Source organism: Poecilia formosa, unplaced genomic scaffold (genome assembly GCF_000485575.1).
Source record: "Poecilia formosa unplaced genomic scaffold, Poecilia_formosa-5.1.2 Scaffold303, whole genome shotgun sequence".
In the NCBI taxonomy this organism is placed as follows: Eukaryota; Metazoa; Chordata; class Actinopteri; order Cyprinodontiformes; family Poeciliidae; genus Poecilia; species Poecilia formosa.
Genome location: NW_006800242.1, coordinates 434,694 through 446,274, shown reverse-complemented (window position 1 = coordinate 446,274; position 11,581 = coordinate 434,694). Strand labels below are relative to the sequence as shown.

General features: G+C 36.1%; 2 protein-coding genes across 2 annotated transcripts in view; one reads left to right on the top strand and one right to left on the bottom strand.

The window, feature by feature from the left end:
• Positions 1-2,538, bottom strand: part of LOC103152192 (signal recognition particle subunit SRP72-like) — a 5,653-nt gene extending 3,115 nt beyond the window's left edge. The window contains exons 1-4 of the mRNA XM_007572562.2: positions 2,400-2,538; positions 1,567-1,687; positions 647-767; positions 215-358 (exon numbers count right to left, since the gene is read on the bottom strand). Coding sequence (XP_007572624.1) covers positions 215-358; positions 647-767; positions 1,567-1,687; positions 2,400-2,499 — 486 coding nt within the window. The 5' untranslated portion in view covers positions 2,500-2,538. The remainder of the gene's footprint in view (positions 1-214; positions 359-646; positions 768-1,566; positions 1,688-2,399) is intronic.
• A 1,006-nt stretch (positions 2,539-3,544) lies between these two features.
• leprotl1 (leptin receptor overlapping transcript like 1) lies at positions 3,545-9,867 on the top strand. Its single transcript, XM_007572542.2, has 4 exons — positions 3,545-3,654; positions 4,115-4,190; positions 5,908-6,094; positions 7,011-9,867. Exons 1-4 carry the CDS (start codon positions 3,639-3,641, stop codon positions 7,125-7,127), a joined length of 396 nt encoding a protein of 131 aa, XP_007572604.1. The 5' UTR covers positions 3,545-3,638; the 3' UTR covers positions 7,128-9,867.
• The last annotated feature ends 1,714 nt before the right edge of the window (positions 9,868-11,581 follow it).

The window sequence follows — 11,581 nt, the reverse complement described above, 5'->3', positions numbered from 1 at the left end:
TATTCACTTTATATATCATTCTCATAGCTTTATCTTGTGTCACAAACAAAATAAAACATAAATAAAAACACAAACTGAGAAAAGAAAGCTGAATCGCCACAATATGAAAAAAAAGTTTTTAAAAATACTGAACTCGTCAAAATTGTAGATAATTGTTAATTTTACATGTTTTGTAGTGAAAAAAGATTAAATGTGATCTATGTTTGAGTATTACCATCGGCACCTTCTCCCACTGACTCATCGCAGCCACTACGGCAGCCAGGTTGGTCTTCCTCTCCTCCTCGTACTCATCCTGAGAGTTCCTGATCAGGTCTGTGTAGACGGTCTTGCACTCGTCGTAGCGCTCCAGTCTGTACAGCTACACAAAGAGAAGAGTTCAGATCATCTGACACACTAATAGGATCTGAACAGGAAGCATGAAGCCACAGTGCACCAGGAAAAGTCATTACACTGAACAATAAAAGCTTAATCTCTGTCTCCATGACGCCATTACTGAGATTTAGTAGAAAATTAAACCAGGACATTAGCGGGTGTAATTATGTGTACTTATAGTGATACATATCAGAAATACAAGCTACATGAACACCAATAATAAGTACAATTTTCTCCAAGAAAAGACAACAGTAAAAACATTAAAAAGTCTCACCACTTGACCATAAAGTTCCTTCAGCTTGTCTGTCTGGTCAGGAGCACTTTCAATGGTCTTCAGCGCACTTTCCACTCTGTTCAGCCGATACTCACAGTATGCCTTCTCAAATACGACCTCACTAATATATAAAAATATAAAAAAAGAAAAAAAAAGGAGACAAAATTACACTTCCCAGATTCAGACAGTTTAAATATGCACTCTAATCAAACTGATTCTTCTTTTGTTCTAAAAACTGAAGGTTTTTGTGATTACGTTTATTTTTTAAAGTATCACAAAACTATTAATTTTATTAATCGCTTTGAACCGATTATTGAAATAATCGCCAACTAATGTAGTAATTAATTTATCGTTAAATGGAGCACCCAGACTCAAAAACGTTAATTTGCTGAAATTACAAAATCAGAGCAGTAATTAAGTCAAAACAGCACAAATTATATACATTTTGCTCTTAAGATATATAAAAAAAACCCTGTCTGTAAATATGTTATGCTCCTCAAGTGACATAGTTTTAACATCACCTGGTTCAAATTATGCATAAGAAAGATCTCAGATTAAGTACCTTTTGCTGTCAAATTATTAATCAGTTAATTGAAAATATATTCAACAGATTAGTCCTACACTGTACTGATGTTAAGTCAAGCACAGTGGGATGAGTTTCTCACATGTTGAAGCATTTTTTAACTGGAGCTACAAAAGATCAAGTGTGGAAAAAACAAATTTTTATTGCATCTTAGTTAATAAAATGTTTATTTGCATCTTTTATTGCATTTCTAATGTTGTATAAAAAAGGCTTAAGTGTTTAAATGAAAATCTGCAGGAATTGCCAATTAATTGTTAAATCAATAGAATACTAAAACAATTGTTAGTTGCAGCCCTATGTGAAACATAAACAATTTAATATTTTGGTAGTTGTTTACCTCCCAAGCACTTTGGTGTGAGTGTTCATGACGTTCAGCGCCTCCTTGAAGCTCCCATTCTGAACAAGACAAACAATCTTACAGTGAAGGGCCGTCACATCGTCCCTGTTCTCATGCAGAACTATAGCAGAGGCAGAGAAAAGAAAAACAAGTTATTAAATAAAATAATAAAAGCAAGAAAATGATCAAATTACATCTGAATTATCAACCCAGTTTTAGTTTGTAAACAACTAGGGATGCACAGTTAGGAACACTACATCACAACAACATAATATCCTAATATTCTGAAGACCTAATTAATAATTATAAGTGCACTAATCTTTTATTTTTTCATTTTATTCACTACTACGTGAAATAAAAAATATCTATCATTTTGATGCAATGCAGTATCATGTCCTTTTGCTACTTATGCAAAACAACGAAATGTCAATGTTGAATATGTGTATGTGTGTTTATTATTTTAGTTTTAACAGATCTGACTTTGACTTGAAATCAAAATATTAAAGTTGAAGTGGTAATCAACTCCTCTTAGCTCAACAGTAGGTCAGGGTAGGGACACGTCATTGGTCAGAATACACCGGTGCAAAATCTAGTGAGAAAATTTAACTCAATAATGACGTAACATAAAAACACAACACACCTTCCTCGTCTGTTTCATAAACTGAAACACTGAGGTTCTCAAACAACAAAAAACGGAATGTCTCTCTTAACAGAGTTGACATTTTTAGCTTAGCAACATGCTATTAAGTAGCAATGATCCCCAGCAGAGTATGTCGCTAACAGCAACCGCGGCTCGGGTTTTAAAGACGGCCCTGTCAGGAATTGACTCTTACTCTTAGAAAGCGCCTTCAGAGCTCGGGTGTAGTCACCACTCTGTCCGCAGCGGTTCACTTCGGTCCATAGCGAAGCCACGGCCACCCCTCCACTCGCCATCTTTGCTGAATGGACCGACAAGGTAGGCGGAAGTAGAATGTGTTACTTCCGGGCTGGAAACCAAGTATTTACAAAAAAAAAAAATCAACATTTACACATTAAAGGACGAACATAATAAAACCTTGATATTTGATGCAGGTTTATTTTGGTGAAGCAATTAGCATTTTCCTTTAAATTTTTTCATTTTAAATTGTCGCAGTCCCATGACGTCTTCATAGCCACCGATTAAAATCGGAATTCGGCCCTGCTGTCAGAATGTGGAAACAGACAGTAGGCCGAGCTGTCTTTCAAACAGGGAGCTCCAATTCGTCATAATTGAATAATGTCACAATGTTGTGATACTAATGTTGGAGAAAACAGTCGAAATAATAGGCTAACAAAATTTTAATAATATGAGAAGAAATAGGCATGGGGACACATACAAAATTCAGATCTAGACACAGCTGATATGCAAATTATGTGAAATTTTAATTTCAGCTCAAGTATTTACTCAAGAGGCAGAACACCAAGGCTTGTTTACAACAACAACAAAATCTAGAGCTGGCATATCATATCACATTGAAGTTCGTTGTCCCAATGTAAAAAAAAAATATGAATAAGTACTAAAGGTAAGTACTTCTGCAACACATTGTACAGTCAGTGAATTCCAGCCAGGTGCAGGTTTTTCGCTTTTAAAGTACTTTCTTAAAAAGAAATTACAGTCATTCAGTGAAGCTACTCCAGTAAAATTAAAAAGTACAGTGCAGTTAAACTAATTGTAAAAGTTTTTTCTCCTCAAAGTTTTGCATGTAAATGTAACTAGTTACTAATTACCACTAGCTATGTGTAATAATATATTTGCATTTATTGTAGATAGGGTAAATTAAGATACATTTTTATAAACGTGTAACCATGGACTTAAGCGTGCTAATGATCCTTGCTTGATGGAACATTGCTAAAAAGTGTAGTAACGTTAAAGAATAAAGAGGTTGATCCTCTAGTTTTTATGTGAAAATGTAAAATTCCGATTGTAGCAGTAACACGCGAAAGCCCCATATTCGGAACTCCTCATCCGTAGAGGAGGGGAGAAGGGGAGGAGAAGAAGAGGGGGTACTGTTGTCATCCGTCAGGGCAGTGTGTCGAGCTTTTGTCCAGGAGAAATGGCCGGGATCAAGGGTATAAAAAACGCCCCAGCTTTCCTTGACGATTCCTTTTTATTTAAATGGAAGCGGCTTTAAAATGCGCAGGAGAAGAGTGATGCGTTTAAAACACCCATCCAGCTAACGGAGGGTGCATATTAGCAACGGTTCCGCCGTTCACTGAATCTAGCTGAATCACCCGCAGTGTTTGTTAGCGTCTGTTTCCCAGCTTCCACATTTATTAATATGTAGTAAATAACGTGTAAAATCGCAGTTAATGTCGTTCTTGTTAGCCCGCGTTTTCCCTGAGCTGCTCTTGTAGCTAATTTCGTTGCTCGGATTAACGGCTGTTGTTAGCCAGCAGCTCCTAATAGCACGACAAGCGGTTCCACGTGAAATCAGCCGGACCATCACATTATAAAAGCCTCGGTCCTCAGCCGGTTCTGTGGCGTTACTGTGATGCTAACTGAGTCTGAAATCCTCTGCCTCTTTTACAGCTCTCATCAGCCTCTCCTTCGGAGGGGCCATCGGCCTCATGTTCCTCATGCTTGGATGTGCCCTACCAGTATATGAGTGAGTACAACCATCACACACTGTGTTAGGGTGTGTGGGAATCAATGTGTGAGCCCAGTGCAGCCTTTAATGAGGGTCAGAGTTCATACGCAGCCTGTCTGGAAAAACATTGATTTTGTTAGGGTGACCAGATTTTGATTTCCAAATAAAGCAGTAACAGTCCTGAAAACACTTCAGTCATACTCTGTTTACTTAATTAGACTTTTGATTGTTGCATTTTTAAAATGTTCCTTCTCTATGTGGTTAGAAAGAATACATTTCATAAGTCACCAAGTGCAAAAATCACTTTTAGATATCTTGATATAAATAATAATAGAAATAATGTATTAGAAAAGTAATACATAACAATAGGTCACTTTTTCAGTTATACTCTAGAAAAATTACACACAAAAAATTATTCATCTGTAATAATATGATATCACAAAGTCAATCAATCAATTGAACTCTCACTCAGTTGTTTTATAGTTTGTGTGTAAATGCCCTCTGGATGCCCCGGACAGAATGTGAAAAGAGGACATTTAGACTCTCGAAATTTTGATTTCACATTTTCCACGTCTGAATGGACAAATATATTTATGTCCAGACAATTCACTATTCCTTTGTCTAAAAGTTTTGTCCTTCCTTTATACGTTTCTTCCTCCATTAAATCATTCTTTGTTTCCTTCCTATAGTCCTACATTTCTTCCTCCTTTGTGTCCTCCTAACTTCCTTTCTCATGTCTCTGTTCTTCACTTCCTCATTACCTTTCCTCTTTCCTTTCTCTCTTCCTCAGGGCCTTGCTTCTGTCCCTCCTTTTGTTTTTCCTTTAGTTTTCAGTCTTTCTTCTTTCTTTCCTTTGTGCATTCTTTCAATCTTTCTTCTGTCCCGTCTGCCGTTGTTGCTTCTTTTTTGTCTTTTCCATATCTTACTTGTGTCCTTCATTCTTTCCTTCATTTTGTCCTTTTATTCATCCCTTGTCCTCCTTCATTTCTTTCTCCTTTCTGATTCTCTTTCTTCCTTGATTTGTTTTTCCATTGTTTCTACCTTTTTTCCTTTCTTGTTCTGCTTCCCTTTTTCTGTCCTTTTTTATTTCCTCCCTTCTGTCCATCGGTCCTTCCTTTCCTCTTGTCCCTTTTTACTAATCATCTCTTCTTTCATTCTGGTTTTTGCTGTGCTGTATGTAAAGTCTGCACCATAAACTTATCGTGGATGTTGATATTTTATATTTTAAAGTGATCATAAAGGACTAAAAAGTCTCAAAAATTGAGTTTACAGGGAAAATGGGCAGAAACCCTGGAGGTTGCAGTTCCAAGGCCAGATCACAGTACACATTTTTTAAAGATGTTCCTGCAATAAAGCATTTACTGCAGATCTGTGCAATATTATCAATAGACGCACATCCCTGTAATTCAATCTGTCTGCTGTTTGCTAGGTTTTTAATTTAATAATATTAAAAAGCCCTTCTCTCTTCATCTAGCAGTAGTAGAAGGTTGGACTTGATGATTTTCAACATGCTGTCCCGACATGAACTGGATAGCAAACCAAACTTGACATCTGATTCTGAGAAATAGTTGCACAAATCATGTACTGATGAAACTTTTAACAACACTTCTTAACTGAGGAAGTTAAAAATAGTCTAATAAGGGCAAAAGATTGGTAATTCAATCCCTGACCTGCATCACCACAGCATGTGTGGAATTGTGTCTCCTTCATTTGTCCCCTTCCTTTCTTTATGCAGCAAATACTGGCCTTTGTTCCTCCTCTTCTTCTACATCCTCTCGCCCATCCCTTACTGCATCTCGCGGCGGGTGGTTGATGACACAGACTCTGCCAGCAACGCCTGCAAAGAGCTGGCCATCTTCCTCACGACGGGCATCGTCATCTCAGCCTTTGGCCTGCCCATCATCTTTGCTAGAGCTGAAGTGGTAAGTCATGGAGACTTGGTTGTTTCTAAATGTTTTTATGTTGGTTTTCTTCCAGAAATAAACCTTACACGTGACCTACTACGCTTCTTTGAAAATGGGTTGTACAAAACATGTTCATTACTTTTTTGTACAAAATTATTCTTAGATAATATAATTTTAGTCTGCTCAGTTCTACATATTTATTGTTCCTTTCAGAATGAGCTTTAAATGGCATCTTGTCACTTTAGAATCAAATAAACTGCTGCTGGCCACACCCCCAACTCAACATTTACACTTGCACCTAAAAAAATGGAGCCAAACAGATACACAATTATACAACCGTGCATCTTTGAAAATGAGAAGTAGAGCCTTCTGCACAACTAATAAGAATGCAACAAGTAGTTTCTGCATGGTAAGTCAACAACAAATCACTTGTTTATACAGAGCATACAGCGGTAAAACCAGCTGACCAAATGTGCTGGAGCTCAGCTTGGGTTTCTAGGTAACCGGCTGGGCTTCACTGAGGTTGTTAGGTAACTGCAGTGCCTGCTGATTTGTGACGTTACATTCTGAAGGTTTTTGAAATGGCTCATTTTTCAGACACCAAACAACATCAACTTATTGCCAAAAAAAAACAAAAACCATCTGGGTGTTTTTAAAGTGCTTGGAATGTTTATAGAAGCAGTGGAAACCTAAATGGAAGCACAAAAACCTCCAAAATGTGAATTTTGCATTTAGTTCACGTAGGCACTTCTCTCATTAAAGTATTGACAAAAAATACCTGGGTGTTTTGTTAACCCAAATGGAAGTATAAAAATGTGCAAAAGGTGAATTTTGCATAATATTACCTAACAGTCCCTTTAAATGTTCTATTAATACTCCTGTTTAGACCCTCTGCTGGTCTGACCTGAGTTGTGAATGCTCTGTTTTTTTGCAGATCGCCTGGGGGGCGTGCGCGCTCGTGTTAACAGGTAATGTAGTCATCTTCGGGACCATCCTGGGCTTCTTCCTGGTCTTCGGCTCCAACGACGACTTCAGTTGGCAGCAGTGGTAAAACGGCTAAATGAAGGAGAGCGGCAGGGGGTGGGGGGGCCTTAGTCTGAACTGTTTTTATTAGCATTACAATTATTATTATTATTATTATTATTATTATTATTATTATTATTATTATTATTATAGTATTACTGTTTGGTTGTTGTTGTTATTCATATGATGACCACCCATCCATAGACTTACACCAGACCAGTGCAATACTTTGTTGTTTTTTTAAATCGCCTCCTTTATGTTGACACAAGAAAGATGGAAAATGCTGACTTGTACTGATTTTATTTTTTAAATTTTGTTTTAGGTTTTGTTCTCTGACTTTTGTACTGTGAGATTTCTCCTTGTGGTTATTTGACCTAATGCTTGAGTCATAAAGAACAACATAGCAAGTTGCCGTTGGTATTAAAGGGTGACATTTTGCTAAAATAGCACAGATTTTGACATCTTCTGTAAATGTAAAGTGACTCACTTTATGCTTTGACACTTGGTGAGAACCTGACTGTTAGGGCAGGAATCAATAATGAGCGTCTTTTGAAGAAGTCATATGTGGCTTTTCCTTTTCACTTGGGTTCAGGCTTGTATCTCTGCAAACAGATGTTCTCTCCTTCATTTGGCTCAGACACTAAGGAAAAAAAAAAACTCTTTTATGTAATTGTCATGGAAAAACATTTCAGAGGATTGTTTAATGCAATATGCAGGCATGAGCAGATATTCAGTACTGGCATTAAAAGATAAAATAACTACTACCAATGCATTTTCCTTCCTAATAAACATTATGCTCACAAATGCACTCATGGAATTTGAAATTTGCCACATGGTTTGAAAGTTAACAGAAACTTAACGTTTCATACTTTGAAGATATTAATTTATTCTGCCTCTAAAATGTGACGAGATGTGACATTTAAACCTGTTTTTGATTAGCAAATGACACCAGGGGAAAGAACAGCAGGCTAGCACGCACCCAGATATCAGATTCTGTCACCATCTTACTTAGCATCTATTTGCTCTGATTACACCCTGTGTGAGAGGTCTGCACCGCCCAGAAAGCAAGAAAAGCCTTGCTTTTTTTCAGCAGCTAGCTTAGCTTAAGGACAGTAGCGCTGTTATAAAAACCACATAAACGGCACCTAATTATCACTAACAACCTTTAAACATTGCAATCTGACTCCTTGATCGTATCAATGAACTCGCCTACGTGTTAATTAAGCACATTTGCTTTGGATTTTCTGCACATTTGCTCCGTTTCCATGATAGAAACTCCAGCACATTCACTGCTTTGACTCTGGAGGTCGTCTCTGAGGTCTGAGATTTTGCTCCAGCATGCAGCTTGAGGCCGTTAAACTGCTTTAGGATCTAAACGTGGAGTTAAGCTGCAGCCTGAATGCAGCTCTCCTCCGAGGGGAAGGTTTAGATCTTCAGGTTGTATCGTGTATTTCCGTTTTCTTCGAGCCCTGATGGTGCCTCTTCCTCTGGCAGATTCCCAGACATATCTCACAATCACAGATTGTTCCTCAGATTTAATACTATTTATTCTAGAAACATACACAATATTCTCCGTAGCAACTCAAAATCACCAAATTACCTCAAAAGACACACAATGTATGGAGGAGTTTCTGTTAAATAACATTTTTAATTCCTCTGACCCCAACTTGACACTTCATAAAGTGTGTTCAGATTAAACAAGATATAAAAAGTGCTGAATGTTTTTAATGGTTGTCAACATAATAGATCTGTCAGCGGATTTTCATTATTCTTTCTAAAATTTCTAAACTGATCAGAAATTCTGAATTAGTTATCAGACTTTGAGATTTATATTCAAATTTAAATAAATTGCACTGACATTGTAATGTGTCTACGCTATAGAACTAGTTTAAACAGCACAAAATCTAAAACCTGTAAAGATAAATATCAGTGTTCATTTTTCTTTGAGCTCTAATCTGACAATTCAGATTTTGTTTTCTAAAATACATCAAAGAGAAAAGATGTGCTGCAGTTTGTTGGATTGAGATAATCATTTTGAAAACATCATACGATTATTTGATGTTTTCAAAGTCATTTCTGTTCATGGATCGAACTGCATGTTCCTAGCATTCATCTGATGTTTTTTATTTCTTAAAGTAAGATAACTGCATCAAAGTACATGATGGTGATTGATGAGTTTATTTAACAAAAAATGGTGAAAGTTCTTAGTGCTCATGCATTTCCTGAATGAAGGAGGAAATCTGATTTTTTTTCAAAGTTTTACATATAAAATCTATAACATAAAAACTGTCTGATTTCTAATCAACTGCCATTAAAATATATTAAAATGTTGACTGAAATTTTTAAAGATGACTCGCTAAAAGTCAATCTCCAATAATCACAAATTCACAAAACATTCACACTTCTGTCATTTAATTCTTAAGGCCAGTACCTTCCTCTGTAGGCTATAAAATTATAGCGTTCGTTTCTTATTCTGGGCAGAATGTTTTTTATGCATGCTGTCTGAAACATATGAGATGGATGTGCTGCAGAAGTATAAAGTATCTTTATTCCTGTTCGTTCAGCCTCAAGTAAAAACTAATTCCTCTTTTCTTGGTTTTTAGATCGCTCATTTTGTCAGTAGATATAAAAACTGCAGCTGCATCGTTTCACTGTCTCTCTCTTCGGGGGTTTATTTGCTTTCTAAAAAAGACAGGGTTAAATTTTTCCTTGAGTTTAAATCTTTAATCATTCAGTTAAAGTAAATTTCAGCAACCAATCCACTTTTCCAAGATGAAATTAAGGAGAAGATGAGTTTGTTTTACGTTGTTTTTTGTTATGTTTTGTTTTACTAGAGATGCACTGATCAGGATTTTCTTGACTGATACCAGTTTTTTTGTTTTCTTTTGTTCCGAACTGCCAATTCAGATTTTCGTTGTAAGGACAGTAAAAACTTAAATGTGTAAATTTGAATCTAATAATGAAAAACTTTCATTGATAAACTTTTTACTAAATTAAAAACAAAGTGCATCAACAGCCCAGATGTTCACTGATGCATTTACAGATCCATAAAATTGGGATTTTTGATTCATTAAGTGAACAAGGCCAGGACTAATCAACCAGTTTCAATCACAGCTAGACGCCACGAGGTATTTAGTTTTTACAGAAATCAAAATATGATTGATCAAAATATTTAGCCTCCATTTTCAGAACTGCTAATTAAAGTGTATGACTTTTTTCTCTTTTTTTCACACGACCCGATCAAACGCATTGATCATATTAATGGTTTCTGTTAAAAACACTGAATAAAAAAAGCTGCTACTGACGTTTATGTGACTATAACAATGTTTGGTTGTATGCAAGTCCATCTGCAGGGTGACCTCCAGAGGTGTGAACATCTGTGTGTTTCCAGTTTTAAGCTCAATAAGTTAAATGTTCTGAAGTTTATTTTGTTTGACAGTCTGCTGTGAAAGCCCTTCGATGTGACAGAGGCTGGTGTGAAGCTCTGGGATGGGTTTCTGTGTTTTTCTGTTTCTGTTCATGATGATGAGAGGATGTTGTATTTATTTATTTTGTCGAGTCAACGCTCGGTTCCTTTATTTTTTAATCTACAACGCTTGTGTTGAAGGAACGACGTCAGCATGGTGATTTCCTTTTTTTTTTTCCTTTCTTTATTTTTAATAAATGCCATTTTTGAACATCCGCTCTGTTGAATGACTAATAATGTGTCCAACTTTGAAGCATTTATTACCAAGAAATTTGAAAATCCGACTAAATATACCCTCCGTCACATAAAATTTCAGATACGCTACATTCAAACACATTTTGTGACATCACAGAGAATAAGCATATTAGGAAAAGTTCTGATTTGATCAGCCTTTAATGCAATCTTAAAGGAAAAAGTGATTAGTTTACTGATATAGACACAGAAACTGACTAGCTGCCTTGTTTTCATGCTCTGCTAACCACAGACTGCTTGCATATTTTACCAGAGTTCATTATTTCATTTAGAATGATAGATTTGAGATTTCTTATTGTTTCAAAGCTTCTTAAGTCATCAGGAATAATTTCTAAATTGCTACAAACATTTTGGAGCTGAAACAGCCATTTGCATTTGAGACAGGTGTGTTGGAGCCAGAAAACATTCGATCAATGATATCAAGTTGCACGTTTCAAGAATAGAGTGGTAATTATATTAAAAAGCGTATTAATTTCACCCAGAAAGATACATGACAGTGAAATGTAAGTAATAATGAAGTTAAGTTTCTCATTGAATGAGTTTTGTCTCCCTCTGCCGGCAAGAAGTAGGAATTACACCAGGCATATTTCATCCTTTCTAGACACTTTACATTTTAATTGTGATTTCATAAATTTGTTAAACTTCATTAAACCAAAACTAAATTATGACTGCAAATCTAAAACCCGACTATACATGTAAATTGAAATAATAAACTTTTTGTGCTGGTAAATGTAGTTTCACAATGTTTTCTGCTACAGCCTAAA